Genomic DNA, 18,394 nt, shown 5'->3' with positions numbered 1-18,394 from the left:
TAAGCTTTGGTATAGACGGTATACCCTAGAAAACACAGATAAAAGGTAAACAGTTGTAATTGTGATGACAAACTAGACAAAAAAGCTACATTTAAGCCTCACTATACTACGAAGACTGTACACCCTAGAAAGACACCCTAGGAAGAAACGCAGGTCAAGGTAAACATCACGGTGATGACAGACTAGAAAGACAGATCTACAGTCCAAGCATCTTAAACAAATCATGTAATCATATATTCACTGTAACATCAAATGAGCTAAGCTTTGGTATAGACGGTATACCCTAGAAAACACAGATAAAAGGTAAACAGTTGTAATTGTGATGACAAACTAGACAAAAAAGCTACATTTAAGCCTCACTATACTACGAAGACTGTACACCCTAGAAAGACACCCTAGGAAGAAAGGTAAACATCACGGTGATGACAGACTAGAAAGACAGATCTACAGTCCAAGCATCTTATACAAATCATGAAGTCATTATACATTCACTGCAACCAAGTCCAAAACCAGATTAGAAACTGTTCTAGTTAATCACCACATGTTGAACATCTAGATAGTGCCAGCACAGCTAGTGAATTAATATAAATTTAATATTTAAAAATTCACTAGTAGCTGTGCTGGCAATATTCATCCCTTGTCACACTAATCTTTGAAAATCTACCTTAATTCCAAAGAATTAAACCATTAAAAAAAATCCACTTACCTCCAGAAAAATCAGCAGCAGGGCTACTAAAACAAGCTCTCAGCAGCAGAACAGAACAGGCAGCTAAAGGGCCAGCAAGCAGGGAACACACCACCACCCAGTCCACAGCACTTCTCCTCCAGCAAAGGCAGCAGGGCTTCCAGGCAGGGCTTACAGGCAGCAGGCAGGGCTTCCAAGCAGGCAGGGCTTCCAGGCAGGGCTTCCAGGCAGGCAGGGCTTCCAGGCAGGGCTTCCAGGCAGGCAGGGCTTCCAGGCAGGGCTTCCAGGCAGGGCTTCCAGGCAGGCAGGGCTTCCAGGCAGGGCTTCCAGGCAGCAGGCAATCCACTGAAGACGATGTCCAAGGCTCCAAGCAAGAATTTCAGATCTTAAGAAGCAGCACCCTTTGTACTACAACAGTAAAGGTAAATACTGAAGCACCGCTTTTATTCTTAAATTTCGCGGGCTTTGCAAGGCTTTGACTACTGACTAAACGTGTTGATTGGCTGCTTGCTGCTGCAGCAAGCAGCCAATCAACGAGTCCAAGACAGGTCACGGGAATGTTTTTTTTTTTTTTTTTATGCTGCGAGCCCTGCCTGGTCGCTATTTCCGGACTCGATTACAAGAACTGTACTGATTTCCGGGCACTCCGGAAAAAAAAACGGAGGGGTGGCAATGCTACTTATCTCCTCAGCTCTCACTTTTTGCTGACTACCCACTCAAAACTAGCTTTGAGAATCTTATCAAGACTTAGAACTGCAACAGTGACTACTAAGTTATGTTAGGAAATTACTGTAATTACAGATGCTCAAGCAGATCACTGTTGCAGTGTCTTTTCCCTCCCACCTGTCCCTCCTTTTTCTTCTGGTATCTACCTAAGGTTGGGGATGGTACTCAGGCTATCACCCTTTCCCTTCCATTCTCCTCAGCTATGTCTAGCCATTTCTTTAGTATAGGGTGAGCCTACAAGACAGATGGACCCTGGTCAAAAAAGAGCTGAAGTTGGTACCAGCCAACAATTCCTTTATACCATTGTTGTTCTGATGTGAGGTGTGGGGGTAGCCACTGGCTGGGGGATGGTGAAATACTCTGGTATTTGGGTAGTGTGTGGGCTCCTGCAGGCAGGAATTCCCAATACTCAATAATGCAACAGGGATCTACTCAAACATCTACAGTTATGGTACATTCCTATCACAACAGTACTTACTGCAGAATATTTTAAGTTTCATAAATTAAATACGATAAGACACTCTTTTGGAATAATTAGAAGAGCTGCAAAATCTGGCTAAACATTATCATGTTGGTGGTGATGCATTAAGAGACAGACTTGTGAGTGCCATATACTGTCATAACATAAAAGCAAACTAATTTCTAAATAAGATTTAGTTTTAGAATAAGAATCAAATGTAGGATGATCTATGTTCAATTAGTGGCATGCATACTGCAGGTATCAGTCCAGGAGGATGGAATGAGTGGTGGATGCTGGCTCACCAATCCTAGGATAGAAGGGGGCAACTGTGTCACACTGCTTGGGTGACGTATAGAGGAACACTAGGAGTTGCACCCATGACAACAAGCCTACTGAACACACACAGCACTATGTGTGTTGGGATGACATGTATGGTAGTATACATGCTGCCAACCTAAAACAAAATTTGTGGCACTCAAGGTGGCTTCTGAATGAGTATTCCAAGTGGGATTTGGTAGGCCACTCCACCAAACCTGAAAGCTGACATGTTCTGTTCCACTTGACTCTCATCCCAGAGGGGACAAGTGGGTTGATTGGGATAACACATGCAGGAACCAATGTTTGACTCTCACTAATACATGTGATGCATGGCTGTTACCCTCAGACAGACTATATGGGCCAAATAAATGTAGGCAGAAAAACATTTGGGCATGTCCTGCATAGGAAAGGAATTGGGGGGTGGATTAAAGGTAAGAGTGTCTATGCAAGTGTGAAGATGTGCATGTAAGATGTTAACTGTTTTTAGTGTAGAATCAGAATAAAGCATAAAGGCGATAGTCAATGAACATACAAATTCAAATGTTAACTGTTTGTTTTTAATGTAGAATCAGAATAAAGCATAAAGGTGATAGTCAATGAAGATACACGTTCAATTGCAAATCTGTAGCAAAAGAATAACAAATGTATGTTTCCGTGTGTGTGTGTGTGTGTGTGTGTGTGTGTGTGTGTGTGTGTGTGTGTGTGTGTGTGTGTGTGTGTGTGTGTGTGTGTGTGTGTGTGTGTGTGTGTGTGTGTGTGTGTGTGTGTGTGTGTGTGTGTGTTTGTGTGTCTTTTTTAATACTAATTGAAGCAACACCCGATCTATAAATGGTTCTGCACTTGTATCACCCCTGGTTAAACTGGTACTATATAGCTATATGGACTTGTGCCATAACTCTGATGCACAAACCTGAATTTACTGTTGTCACAACTGTACCCTCATCTATCATCTCATGTCCTTTATCTTCCTTGTGCCTCCTCCCCTCCTTCCTTTCTTTGAGCTTCTTTAACTCTTTGTATTATTGCCCTATGTCTTATATTTTAAACAAGTTTTTGCATTCATACAGAGTCCATGTAACTGTTAATTTTAATCATAACTGTAAATTATGTAAGTGATGTCAATGATGTCTGAATACTGGAACTGTTGCTCATGAATGAAACTGACAGTAAATGATGAAACAATGCAAATGATGTCCGTGATGTCTGTATAATGGAGCTTTTCTCCCTATACCTCCACCAAAAAAAGCCCCGCTGAGTCAGACTTTCCCAGTAAACAAATGCCGATAAATGAAATAAATAAATAAATGAGTGGGTCTTTGTGTGGTTTGGAGAGGTAATTTACTTCTTTATAGTGCAACATGTTTTTTTATAGCTGAAAGAGTTTTCTATGGTTTGGTGGAGGCTCACTGTGACATTGTCCAAAAATCTATGACCGAATATAACATTGTGTGAGACCTCCCACATTTAAGCAGCACCTGTGTGATACCATTGTATGTAATTTTTTTTCTGAACTTTAAATGAACTGCACATTGACATTTTAGTTGGTCAGAGGCTGAAAGTAGTGACTCATGACCATTGTGCCTGCCTGATTAATACAGGTGCACAGATTCACATGCGCATCATGGTAAGATGGAACCCTACTAATTCTTATTTGAAAATGCCATGAAATAGTTGTAATAGTTTTATTAGAATTCAAGTTTTACCCCCTGTCTTGGGTTCTTGTGTGACTTAAACAATGTTCTATGTGTCACCTTCATTAATAAATGACCACCATAAATGTATGCATGTTTTTTAAATTGTTGTGTTGTTAAGGTTTGCCTTTACAGACATAATTTCATAAAGAAAATATGCTAAAATGCATAACACCTGTCAAGTTTCTGACATTTGTTTAATATTTATTTTGTTACTGCATTTCTTTGTTGTTTTTACAGGTCTGCATTGTCAAGATGTTGTAATGCACCTGTCTACTTGTTTACCACTCAGAAAAATACACCTCAGGGTAGTAAACTGAAATATGAGGTGGACACCAGCGGCACCCTGACGGTCAATTCAGAGGTATTCAGTATGTTTCCCAAAGTAAGTCTGAGTAAGTGTTCTGCTAGAGGTTTCAGAATGATGGAGCAACTAGCATTGCCCTATCATTACTTATATCATGGCAACCAGCTGATCATGTTTGTACAAGTGTTTCTTTTTTGAACAGCTTCTGGCTCCTGGACAGATTCACCATAAGTCATATTTAAATATTTCAGTATATGTTACATATATTAGATGGTAAGAAATTAGTTTTTCTTCATTATTAATAAAGAAAGTAGAACACATTTCGACAAAGTTGTTGATTTTTATAAATGTTTGTGTATGTTTTCCCTTTTCCTTCACATAAGGCCACTTTGTGATTATGACATCAGAATGCTGGCTGTCCAGCAAGAGGTTGATGGATTGTGTGAGAGAAGACCTGCAATAGTCAAGAGGTTGATGGATTGTGTGAGAGAAGACCTGCGATAGTCAAGAGGTTGATGGATTGTGTGAGAGAAGACCTGCGATAGTCAAGAGGTTGATGGATTGTGTGAGAGAAGACCTGCGATAGTCAGGTTTGAGTGTCAAAGAAAGCAGGAGAGTGGCACTGAAGAGAGAGAGAGAGAGAGAGAGAGAGAGAGACAGAGAGAGACAGCGAGAGGGAGAGAGACAGAGAGAGACAGCGAGAGGGAGAGAGACAGAGAGAGACAGCGAGAGGGAGAGAGACAGACAGAGAGACAGCGAGAGGGAGAGAGACAGCGAGAGGGAGAGAGACAGACAGAGAGACAGCGAGAGGGAGAGAGAGACAGCGAGAGGGAGAGAGAGAGAGATGGTGAGAGTTGACAGGACACCTTCACAGTATGTAGAAAATGGTGAAATGGGGTTGATAATGACTGTGATAATTTGACTCTGAGTAGACATGAAAATGTTGAGATGCACACAAAAGTAAAACTAGCGCAAGATTGTTTTCCCCTGATTAGGATTTACAGTGTGTTTACAGCCAGGAAGAGAATTAAACACAGAACACATTGTTTAGAAATTCTAATACTATGGTCTTTTGTTAATTCCTAATTCCTTCTTTTACCACTTAGTTACTCTATGTATTGAAGTATGCATGTATTTCTAATTGCCTTACACCTTACATTGCTGTTAGCTTGGTCATAGGGGTACATCTAGGAATGGGGTATTTTTCATAGATCGTGGCTGTTGCTTCAACCTCTAATCTAACACTCTTCTTTCTCTTATGAAGAAGAGCCGATTCTCTCATTTAGCATTCAGTTGTGAATATCTCCACATGACTTTCTGTGAAGCTGATTGCCTATATCGTATACTTGCTGTCAGCAGATATCATCATCATCATCCCCCTCATTTCCCTCTGCCATGGAGTTGCGGTGTCACATCAACATTAGTCAATGTGATCAAATCACCTAGAGCCAAACAGGTTCACAGTAAAACAATGTCCATGGGGACAAGTGCTTCTTTTCAGTGTGCATTATGTACTTGGGTGTCTGCTGGCACACTGAACCAGAGTGCACTCTAACTTGCTCTAAAGTTCTTTTCCTTCCTTAGATTCGATATCTCTTCCCTTATGTGGTAAGCGTGCATATATGGAGATGTGTGTCATGATGAACACTGCTGTGATATCATTTATAATGCCTGGGAATTACCTGCAGTGAGACATCTTCCTATTCAGCCCAACTTAAAAAGTTTCAAGCATCTCTACAGCAGAGATGGCCTCCTCCTCATGCAAAAAATGTCATGATGATTTGTAGAAAAGAAAGCATAGTTCATTCCATCTTCACTTCTTTTTAGGCATAAACAGTGATCAGTAGTCTACATATCAGTCTCATCCCAGGTGGCTTCCTGAGCACTGTGGTAGGTACTCTGATTGGTATTTCTTTTCTTATCATTATTGATTTGGAGCTGCACTGGCCCTTTTTAGCTGTGATTTTGGAGATCTTTCTGAGGCTGATGAAATGTCTCCAGATACGATTATCAAGAAGTGTGTACAAAGGAGACAGATTTTGTTGTAGGATTATCACCTTCACTGCTTCTTCTGTCTCAGCAAGAGCTATCGGGTATCATTTTGTGAGTACTATGTTTTTTTTTTTTTCAAAATGAAAACTTAGTAGCACTTAAAACTTCAGGACCTTTACATAGCAAGACAAAGCTGCTGGCATTAGGCAAAGAGAGGTCTACTCCTTCTTTCCTAGGAGAGTCTTCCTTCCGTTGTTCTATCAGGCACAAGACATGGTTTCACCATAATTTGAACAAACTAAAAACATTAACTGTGAAGGAGTCTGTGGCCAGACAGTGTGAGGCCTTGGCAACCCACCCCTGTTCTGCAACAGCCTGAGGGCATTGGCCTCAGTGAGATGCCATCTTCTACACCCCTGACTCCTGTGTCTGTTTCTCCCATTTTCCCAACTGTTATTACCTCTTTGGAGTTTTAAACTGGAACAGAGACCTTACAGTCATCAGATACAGTGGATATTCTAGCTGCAGCAGAAGTGCAATTTAACAATCAATGGTACTTACCTCTGCCTAGATGGCACTGGATACAAGTAAAACAATTTTGGAATACAGATTAGTGCTCCAGGCTTTGTGGAACTCTAGGAAAATAAAAGACAATATGAAGTAAAGGAGCTTTGCCCAGCAGCAATACTGGTTTGCACTCAATATCATGGATAAAAATAATGGGTGGGGAGAGTACATAAATATCTTATACAACAGTCAATAGCAATGAAAGAGGGGAGGGAGGGACTTTGGAAATCAGATTACAGTAAACTCTCAATTAACCCGAACTCAGGCAACCAGAACTCTCAAGCAACCAGAAAAAAAAATTGAAGAAATACAGTACAATTTTCATGTGTTACACTTTCTGTCCCCCCCCCCCCCCCCACTGCAGAAACATACCTTATGCTTTTAGAGTTTTAAAAAGGAAGATAGGGATACATTTCCCAACCTAGGAACAAGTCAAACCAAGCAAATAGAATGTTAGGCCTATTTTTATTAGTAACTCTCTGGCAACCAGAAACTGCAGTTATCCGGCATCTACCAATCCTCATGGATGCAGGTTAACCTTAGAGTTTACTATACCATAAGGGGTGGATACCAGAGACACAGCATTATAAAGCCACCACAGTAAAATGATGAGAGGCCTGGGAATTTTTTTTTAAGGAACAAGCAGGCCAGCTATAGAGGCATTCAATGAAATAAAACCAGTATTGGAGCTCTTTTAGAAACTTTAGCTTAATGTGTTAGCAGGGGATGGGGCAAACACAGAATGCAACCTTAAGCAGAAAAATGATGAGCAGATTTTAAAAGCAATGAAGCTAACTGAAACAGAGACAATTTTCTCACTTTTGAACTTCACACAACCTCAGATGGGTTGAAGGGGTAGACATGCATTTGGTAAATACCCAGGAGGCTGAGTTGAAGTGAAATTTACTAGTCCAGAACTAGTAATGGCTGGCTGCTAGCCAGAATTGAAGAACTATTCTAGACTTCTTGGTGAATTTGATGTGGAGGTAGGTGTCTTGGATAAGCACAGAAGGACGGACTCCACTTTTACCATCCAGAATGTTCCTTTGGGGACATATGTGTTTGAGCAACTCAGATCCAGAATGGGATTGACGTTCCTGGTATTTTTTTGACACTAAAAAGAATGTGAAGTAGAATCCTGATTTTTCTGGGTTAGTGGGATGCTTTGAATAGCTCTATTTTGGAGGAGATAAAGGACCATTCTTCTTGTGTCTTATTTTTGCTGAGTACATTGAAAGAAGTTAGGGCTTCTGGGGGTTGTCATATTTTAAAAGGAATTTTGTAACCTCTGGAAATTACTGTCTAAGTCCACACATCTTTGTTGAGAGATTCACACACACACACACACACACACACACACACACACACACACACACACACACACACACACACACACACACACACACAGGGGGACTTTTTCCTCTAGGACATTGACCTTTCTGGAAGTTGCTCTGGGAATTAGGGCTTCTTCCACATTATGGTTATTTTATTCTTCTGTGTCACCCCTATGCCACAACTAGTACTGTCTCCCCTACATCTTAACAAAGGAACAGTGAGGCAACAAAAACTTAATGCCTCCAGGGGTGAGAGTTTTCCACCTTACATTCATGTTGATGCTCTCCAGATGTGCCTTAATGTCTGGGCCAAAAATGCATGGACGCTGAAAAAGGAGATTTGTAAATGCTAGCTAGGTGTGGCCAGAAAATCTATAAGCCTGTGCTATTTGTGCTTACGTTTCACAGTGTCGCATCTCTAACCAAGCTTTAACCAATGTTATACACCACCCAGATCATGAGGTTCACCATGCTGGAAACAATCAACAATTAAGACAGTAATTTCTCTTTGAGAGGTTCATCAGCAAAAGTGCTAGTGACTGGCGCATTTCAACAGTGAGATTCTGCTTAAAATCTAGTAAGTACACATGGTGGTTTAGAGTTCTCAGGGAAAACATGAAGGACACATAAATTCACTCCTCTAGGTAGTCCATCACTCTAGACCCTTTGTTTGGTGAATAATAGGACTATGGGCAGCTACAGAAAGCAAGGTAGAGTCTGGGTATCTGTAGTCAAAAATTTCACTGTTTAGGATGGTTCCTATTATTTAAGCAAATGCTTAAATTTGCAAACGCTGTTTCATCGAGCGTGATTATGCAAAATGGCAAAATGACGAAAGCACGGAACAGCGATTTTTTTTCCTAGGGAAAAAATCACTGGGCCATTTTCGGGACTTTGCCATTTCCTCCACTGTGGTTTGATCTCAGAGTATGTATATTTACGTGGGGGGGGGGGTGTGGGTGGTGAAGCCACCCACTTAATTTTATGATTGCATTTCTTTTTTTTTTACGGATCAACGATTTTTTTTTCCCACAGAGGTTTTTTTTCCTTAGGGAAAAAAAATCGCTGATCCATGTGTTCAATATTTTGGAGTTTTGGGTATTGTGGGTCAATTATACAGAGTTTGCAAGTGCGTTCGCTAATATAATATAGACCCGTTTAGGAGGTGAGAAGATACAGTAACCCTTCTTAGACTTGGGTGCCACTATATCATGAATTTTCCCTAGTGATAGTTGTACCTATCTTAAAAATGATTGTGGTGCTACCCGGGAAGACTATTGCATAAACCCAAAAGGAATCTTGCACTGATCTCTGTTGGGAAGACATCACTAAGCTTCTAAACCAGCTTGAGAAACCTCAGTGTTTCCTGACCAAAACGATTTCAGGTGTCAGTATCCTTAGTTACTCTGACAGTCTAAAAGCTTGTTCCTTTGCTCTGTGTCATACAGATTTCTGAGAGGTGAGCTCTCTTTAGCCTTCCATGCAGTGAATGACCCAGCAGGTTTTGAACTCCTTTACTTAAATAGTACCAGTGATAAAGCAAACACTGGCCTAGAGACCTAAACTTATATTACCTTATCAACAAGTCCAAATGGTTTGACAGATACTTAAACCAGCCTATTCCCCATTTTGGGGTACTCTTCTCTTACTTACAAAGCAGAGTACTTCCACTAGCAACCATTACAACTTACTGAAAGAACCCACACTGTAAAAGTAGCTGACTCCAAATCCAGCTCCAGACAAGTGACAAGTGGAGTACCTCAGGGTTCAGTCCTGGGGCCGCTCTTGTTTGGCATCTACTTCTCTGAAGTACAGGTCAATACTAAGGGACTCTGGCTAACAAAGTTTGCAGATGACTGCAAACTGGGAGCCATTATTGAATCCCCAAATGATGTGGATACTCTACAAAAGGGCCTTACAGAAACAGATGCTTGGAACCAGAGCCATGGGCTCAAGCTCAATGCCAAGAAATGTATTGTTATCCCCTTTGGGAAAAAACATGTATCCATGAATTACCATATAGGTGGCAGTACACTAAACACAGAAAGTGTGATAAGAGACTTAGGGACACAGGTGGACAGTGGTCTCACCTTCGATAACCACATCGCCACAACAGTCAGGAAATCCTTCTATGTGGCACACCTCATCACGAAGGGATTTTCATCCAGAAAAAGGAGGTCATTGTCCCACTGTACTCATCCCTCATTAGACCCATTATAGAATACAACGCCCCATTTGGTATGTACTTCTCAAGACATCTGCAACAACTGGAAAGGCCTCAGAAATACCTCACTAAAAGAATCACAGGCCTAAAGCAGATGCCCTACGCTGACCGCCTTAAAAAACTCCAGCTATACTCTGTCGCATATCGTCTACTCAGAGGTGATCTCTGCTTAACATACAAGGCCATGTCAAACCCAGAGCTGTTGGACATGCTACACTTAAAGAAATCCCAATCCCTCAGAGCTACACGCTCCAGGGATCTAAACCTTGTCATCACAATAAACAAAACATGCTGAAGGGATAGGTACCTGACCCAGAGACTCCCCAGACTCTGGAATAGATTGCCCATACATGTCAAGCAGAGTGCCTCTTTGGACCTCTTCAAGAGGAACCTTGACGATTGGATGGGAGAAAGGAAATTCACCCCAGGGATCACGCCAGTCGCCCTGCTAGACAGGGGTCCAGGAAAGTAAATAATGTGGGAAGAAATAGCCAGGGAATTGTTATGGCTAGGCTTGTATAGGCCCTAGGGCTGATAGCCTAGTACCAACCTATGAACCTATGAACCTATGGAGGATTGGATGGGTGATTACAAATTTTAACCAAGGATATGTGGAAATGCTATCCTTAGTGGCAGACATTGTTAATCTCCCACTAGTACTATGTGATGTGACTAAGCTTCTTGATAGTCTCCTTGGCTGTAAGCTTAGAAAAGATGTGTGAAGCTATCACTTCAAGCTTCTTCAGCTGCTCTGTCTTTACCAGCCAGGTTTCTGTGCCATAAAGAAGCATTGATCACATTACTATTTTGTAAACCTTACTCCAGCTTCTCTGGCATTCTCCTGTCATACACTAGCCTGGCACTTCATGCAGCACCTCTGATTCAAGCTTTTACCCCCTTATCCAGATTTCCCTTCTCCAAAATCTTACTTCCTTGATACCTGAAGGTGATAACCTGTTCTTCTGTTTTCTCTTTTTAATTTTCAGATTTTTTTTATGATTTCTTCTATTTGCTGCCATGACTACTGCCTTATCTGTACTCAGTTTGATCTCACAACTGTTCTGTTTTGCATTTTAGTCTGCTGTTGTTCATTTAGGTTTCTGCAGAGCACCTGCTTGCAGTGTCACATTGTTTACATACAGCAGATTTATTGACCTGTCCCCTCTGACCTGTTTGGTAATGTAGTCCATCACTAGTATGAACAGGAATGGGCTGAGAACATAATCCTGAGCCCACGTTTGCCAGAACCTCTCTCTGAGCCCAAACATGGTTTTCACTTTTGTCATTTGGTCCTTGTACATAGTCCACACTAATTCTACCCATGTTTTATGGACTTTGAAAAATTGTAGCACTGTCCAAATCAGCTTTTATTTGACCTTCATATGCTTTCTCAAGTCTAGGAATCCCCAAATGAAATCTTTCTTCATCTCCTTCTTCTCCACTGTCTGTTTCAGTGTGGGTCAGTTGTACTGCATCCAGTTCTGAATATGAACTGCTTATCTCACATCTCACTTTCTGCTACTCTGCATATTTGTTTATCAGTCATGCATTCCATCACTTTCATAAAGTGTGACAAAAGTTTGATAATGCTGTACTGTTCGCAGTTGTGTATGCCTTTTTCTCCACACCACAGTATAGTTTCATAGGTTTATAGGCATGTCCTAGGCTAAGACTAACGACCACAAGGGCCTTTTTAAGCCTAGTCATGCATCATAAATGTCTGACACATTGTGGTACCCTTGATAAGTGTAACCAGGGGCTTGGGAGATGAAACATTTACAAGCAAGGGCCTGGGAGCTGAACCAATTACAGGCTACCTGTCTCCATTAGAGGCATAGATGCCAAACCAGGGATTAACTTCCTGATCCCCATCCACTTGTCCAAGTTACACTTAAACTGGGTTATAGAGAAACACTGCTTCACATGGATGGTGAACCTGTTCCAGAGAAGGGGTAGTTTCTGGGATACACACCTGTCTCTCCAGCAGGTCCTAATTATATTATATCACAGGCAAGGTTTAAGTCTTTAAAATGGGCAATTCTGATGCTGTTTGCTTTTCAGATATGCAGGAGGTCCATCAGGGTGGGGTCTGACAATGGCTTGTATGTCAGGCATAGACCTCCCCTCTACAGCCTGTAGGAGACAGAATATACGGATAAGGGATTGACGTGGTCTGCACAGGACATGTTACTAACAACCTTTATACTTTGAGAGAGGAACCTCTGTGGATGTTCCAATTGTTGGGTATGCCTGGTTAGGTACTTACCAAAGGGGGCATTGTGCCCAATGATAGGTCTTATGAATGATGAATACAGTGAAACAATGAGCTCCTTGGAGCTAGATGCCATACATGTTTTTATAAGTTACACAATATAGAATGATTTCCTTACTACTGTAGACATGTGATCATCAAAGGCTGGATTGCTGTCTATATTTGTCCCCAGTCCCTGACTACTGAGTCAACTCTTAAGGATATATTGTCAATATGATAGTTACCTGGGTAGATGACTTCCTGAAGGGCACAATTATGAATTTCTTGAAATTTAGTTATAGTCCATGGCTCTGGCACCAGTTACTTTCCTGTGTCAATCCTTCCTGAAGAACATTTGCGTCAGTGGGGGATTCTATGACTGCTCCTAATTTGCAATCATTTGCAAATTTAGTCAGTTAGCTATGTACCCTGTATGGAGGCTACAGTTAAATAGTAATTCCAGAGAGCCATGGAAGGTCATGTTTCATACTATTTAGAAAGCGTGCTGGGATGTTGTCTGGGCCCATTGATACAGTATTCTTAGCTTTAGAGAGAGCATTGATGACCAGGTCCCTAGTGATAGCAGTGGGAGTTTTACTTGATGGTATTTCCTGAGGGAAGGTTGAGGGGGAGGGAGGGGTAAAGTTGGAGCTGAATTTGTCTGCCAGTGGGTTTGCTATAACTTCTGGCTCACTATAGATGGCTCCATTAACAATGAGCTGTGCACACAGGTTGTGGACATAGCTAAAGAATGCCTTGCGGTTGTCCTTGGACTGGAAGGTTAAATTTACCTCAAATTTGTCTTTGGTAGACTTTATTTGCCCTCTGAGTTGTTTAGTTTGATGGGAGTGCTTTTATCTTGCTGGGTGCTACACCTCCCAATTTTTGCCATATTTTGTTATACACCCTAATGATGTTGTGATTCCACTGGGTGGGTGTTTTTTTGAGTTAGTTCTGCACTTCTTCCTGGTGGGTACAACTACCTCTATGAATATTTAACATGCTTGTGTAGGGTTTCTGTGCCAAGTTATCGTTTAATATTAGGAAGTTAACCATAGAGTAGTTCCTGAATATTCCAGGGTTACCTGAGGTTCCGGGTTTATTTTCATTTCAAAGGAGACCATTTTCTAGTCTTACCTTGCCAGAGAAGACTTTACAGTAGGGGGTGTGCAGCACTCTCTCATATTAGTGAAAACCAGATCCAGTATGTTTGCACCCCCTGTTCTTTGTATTAAAAATCTGGTCCAGGAAGTTTTTGTTTACAAAATTCAACAATCTCTGTCCCTGTACGTTTCATGTCATATATGATTTCGGTTAATAGTGGGGTAATTAAAGGAATCCAGAAATATAGTATTGGGTTGGATGGTGAGTGTTTCCACTAAGTTTAAATATATGTGATAGGTTTCCTGGGTCATAGAAGGGGACCTATAGCTTGCAAAGAAGTGGTTTGGATATTGCCTGTGGTGATCATTGTCCTGTTTGACCAGCTTTGAGGTATATTTATTTTTGATGTAGATCAAGACGTCTCCACCTTTAGTCCCTGTCTGCATAGTTGCTGGTTTAAATGTGTGGAAGACATTATAACTTTGCACTAGTGGGCTTTCCAATGGGGGCTTGGCATAATGGTTCAGGTGTTTACTTTGCAGCCACAAGGTACAGGGTTTGATTCTTTGGGTTGGGAGGGTGGCCTAATGGTTAAGGTGTTTGCCTTACAAACACAAGGTGCAAGGTTTGAGTCTCACAAGGGATAATTGGCTAGGCTTAAAATGGCTCGTAAGAGCAGTTAGCTTAGTACTAACCTATGAACCTATTTAGACTGTGTCTCACTGACTGCACAGGACATCAGCATTCTGTGAAGTGAGCTAGTAGGTAGTGAGATTTTTTGTTTAGACTTCTAGCATTGAGCAGTAACATCTTTAGATTTTCTTGCTTTTGATTTGCTATGTCAGAAGTGCTTTCAGTTTGGCATTGAATAAAAAGGCACTACAGGGAAGGAAAATGCTTTAGCTAATATTCACAAGCTAGGGGATAGGTGCAGACCATCCCTGGCAAAGTAGCGTGGTCTTTTGACGATCTCCTTCCATGCTGACAAATATTGCACCCCCTTAGAATGACACCAGAAACTAAGCCAATTATTAAAGTCAGTTATCTTTTGTTCGTATTGTGGCATTATCCTTGGAGAAAGTAAAATGCTGCTCAATGCTAGGCTAATACCAGCCTGGGACACATATTCTGAGAGGTCCATGATGTCTGTCTTCTTATAGTTCAGGGAGGTACATCTTAGGTCATTTACACCCAATTGGACAATTAGACTATGACTGAGTCATGCTGGTACTTGTGTTCCAATGACCTGAGTGCATTCATAATATGCCCCCTGATAAGCAAATGACTGGGACTTTCTTCCTACTCACCCTAGTGAGAGGGACTTGAATGTGTCTCACAATGCAGTCGCCAGTGATCATTCTGGAATGTTGGAATATGTGGTGGCTTACTTTATGGGCTTAGAATGGAGGCTTCATGAGATGTGGCTGTACATGTTGATGTGGGTGTTGTTTTGAAAAAGTGCATTCAGGCTGTTGTGGGTAAGTACCCTTAGGAACACTTCTTTTCTAATGCGCCCTAAATCTTGTTCATATTTGCTGTGACTTCATCGGAGTCTGCTGCTTTCCCTTACTTCACTTTCCTTAGTGCTGTTTTTACATCTAGGCCATGTTGTTTTTCATCTTCTTTCATTATCAGTACTGCTTCTTTGGGGGTTTCTTCATGCAGAATATTCTTGAAGTGCTCATTTTATCTGCCTTAGCTGTTCTCAAGACTGGAGAGCAGGTTGTTACTGACGTCCTTTATTTATGGGGATGATAATCTTCTTTATCTTTCTCTCTTTGATTTGCAATCTGATAGAGTTTCTTTCTACCATCTGCTGAGGTGTTTTTTCACAAGCTGACTGTAAAGTTTTGTATTAAAGCCATTGCTCCTACTACTGTTGGAACTGTCTGGGTATCCTTCCTCAATATTGATCTTATTTCTGCCTGTAAATTCTGAGATTTTATGACTTTGTATCTCTCTGTACAGAAAAAGCTGCGGTGGTGCAGCAGTAGCATTGTCACCTCACAGCAAGAGGTTCTCCCATTCAATTCTGTGTGGAGTCCGCATGACCTCCCCATGGTCGAGTGGCATTCGAAAGACATGCGTTAATGGGTGTGCCTTCTTTGAAGGTTGGGTGTCGGGCTGGCACCTCGGCACCATAAAAAAAATTGACTGCCAATCATTATCAGACCGGCGTTCTGCTGTGGTAACCCCTAACCGGGAAAAGCCAAAAGAAAACAACATCTCTCTGTACAGAAGACCTTATAATAACTGGATGTAATAACTTCATTGATTAATACTACTACATTTGTCTGTTTTTAATGGGCTACTATATCTGGTTTTCTCGCATCATTTTTTTAAATGTTGATATTAGGGGAACCCATGTGTATACACTTCATAATTCTCTTAGATGCTTTGCAGTTCGTGTTACCAATGCTTTTCTTCTACTACTACTATATGGTAGTGTTTGCAAAATCCCCAGTGTAACAATCTTGCCACATTATTATGCCTTGCAGTATTTAGGTCTTCTATGGTGAGTGCATCATGCCCAAGAATAATATGAGCAACTGTGTAACCGTTTCAAGTTCTTTTTTACAGAATATGCATTTGTCTGTTCCTACCACCTTTTTAATGGATTTTGTAAACCAAGATGTACTAAATTCACTATCACAGCCCACCATTTTTAACCTTTAATCTTTTGGTTTCAGTTCACCTTACTTTAGCCATTCCTGCATCAAATTTTGGTCAACATGAGATTGTACCAGGAGATCACTGTACTTGTTACTATTTTTATGAGTTTTCCATATTTCTGTCCTTCTCATCTGATAATTCTCCTTACAATCTTTCTTTTTTTAGCACTCAGTTGCTGTCTAATTTTTGTCTACCGATACCAAATGTTTCTGCTAAGCTAAGCAGAGATGTTATATTAAGCTTCGTCTTCTCATGTTTTAAAACTTTCACTATGTTTGGATCTGATAAGGTCAACAGATATATATGCAGTGCCAAGACTGCAGATCTAAACATGTTATCAATTCAAGGAGGCCCATACCTCCTTCAGAACGAGGAATATATAGTCATGGTGTCCACTGATATTTATATATCATTTGATAAGCATGAAGTGTGTTTCTTGTTTTAGTGTCCATTAATTTTTGAGGCCAGTCAATCACATCAAAAGTGTAAGTTAGAACTGGAAGAGCAAACTGATTTCTAGTTTGGACTTTATTCCTAGATGTCAAAGCAGTTTTCATTATCAGTTGTAGTCTTCTGAAGTATTCTTTACTGACTTTATTTGCAGTTTTTCATGTTTTATTGTTCATCCTTCATTTATTCCCTTGTACTCATGTTCCTTTATATCACATTTCTGTCCCATATTAATATTCTGTTGGTACTGAAGTTTTCCTATTTTAAATGTTGCTTTTGCACATTTATCAAGACAAAATGTCATACTTATTTCACCTGAGAACGTGTCAACCTTTAGTCTGATGAACTATACAGTTTTAGCTCATTGCATTCTAGTGATGCTTCCGGGTGTTTCTGTAGTAACAACCTACTGATGCCTCCAGCCATAAAACACATTAACCATGCTACATACACGGTATTAGAAGAATTAAGTTTACAGCTTACATGATAGTAAATTCTACTGTGTTGATATTTGACCTAAGTTGAAGAGATTTTGAGTATTATTTGTAATTATTTATTTGTATTGTAATAATTTTCACATTTCTTTAACTATTTCAACAATCAGGTGACACAGATAGAACTGCTTATCCTCATTGGAAAGACTGCGGCTGTATTAAGAACTGCTGCTTTCAGTATGTGTGTTGTTTGAATGGTTACTGAGAATGAAAGCAGTTTATACAACTGTACAAACATTAATATCAACTGTGCTTATTGTGGCTTATCAAATCCAGTTTAAGATCTAAAATCCAGTGAATGCAACCCCTGTAAATATTACTTTGTGGTGAATAGTTTGCCGTTTACAGTTTTATAGTAAAACTTGTGGTTGTAAAGATATAAACATTTGTTTGAACTGTAAGACTATAACTTCATTTTTTTTAAAGTCTCAGGCCACATCCATTAGAAGTTAGAATACACACTCAAAAAATCTCCATTGAAAGGAATGAGTTAAATCATCCACAAGAAGTACATGACAAATCTTTAAACAAGGCTGTTTTCTGGGAGCCAAATGGTAATCTGTTAAGTAAGCAGCTTAATGAGATAAGCACAAGACAAAACAGCAGCAGTAGCAAAGAATCACCTGAAGATATCCCCCTTTGAATTTTTATCCCTGGGATAATAATTTGACATTTGTCATGGCTCACATGCAAAGTATTTTGCCTCTCTGACATGGTCACTGTAATATAAATGATCAATGCAGAGTGCATTTTGTACATCTGTAAGCATTCTTTTATCCATGAATGTGGAATGCTATCAAATGCTTTTTTGTAATCTATCCATGTCATTCTTAAATTCTTCCTTTTTTACAATTTTCTGTTATGGATTCATTTAGCAACAAACGATCCTTTGTTCCATATGACTTTCTTCTGTTACCCTTTTGTTCTATTGCCATAGGATTCATAGATTTATACTAGGCTAATGATCACCAGGGTCTTTACAAGACTAGCCATGCAACCCAATCCAGTTTTGTCTCTGTGTGTCTTGGATGCCTATGTGGTGGGGTATGTTAGTAAAGAGGTAGCTAAGGGTTATGTGGCGGGAGGGGTATGTTAGTTGGGGCTTAATTTACTTACTG

General features: G+C 40.4%; 1 protein-coding gene across 1 annotated transcript in view; it reads left to right on the top strand.

The window, feature by feature from the left end:
* Positions 1-18,394, top strand: part of ST8SIA5 (ST8 alpha-N-acetyl-neuraminide alpha-2,8-sialyltransferase 5) — a 156,898-nt gene that overhangs the window by 32,385 nt on the left and 106,119 nt on the right. The window contains exon 3 of the mRNA XM_044089004.1: positions 4,121-4,265. Coding sequence (XP_043944939.1) covers positions 4,121-4,265 — 145 coding nt within the window. The remainder of the gene's footprint in view (positions 1-4,120; positions 4,266-18,394) is intronic.

Source organism: Protopterus annectens, chromosome 1.part1 (genome assembly GCF_019279795.1).
Source record: "Protopterus annectens isolate FY-2018-M chromosome 1.part1, PAN1.0, whole genome shotgun sequence".
NCBI classification, from domain to species: Eukaryota; Metazoa; Chordata; order Ceratodontiformes; family Protopteridae; genus Protopterus; species Protopterus annectens.
This window is presented reverse-complemented; position numbering and strand designations above follow the sequence as displayed.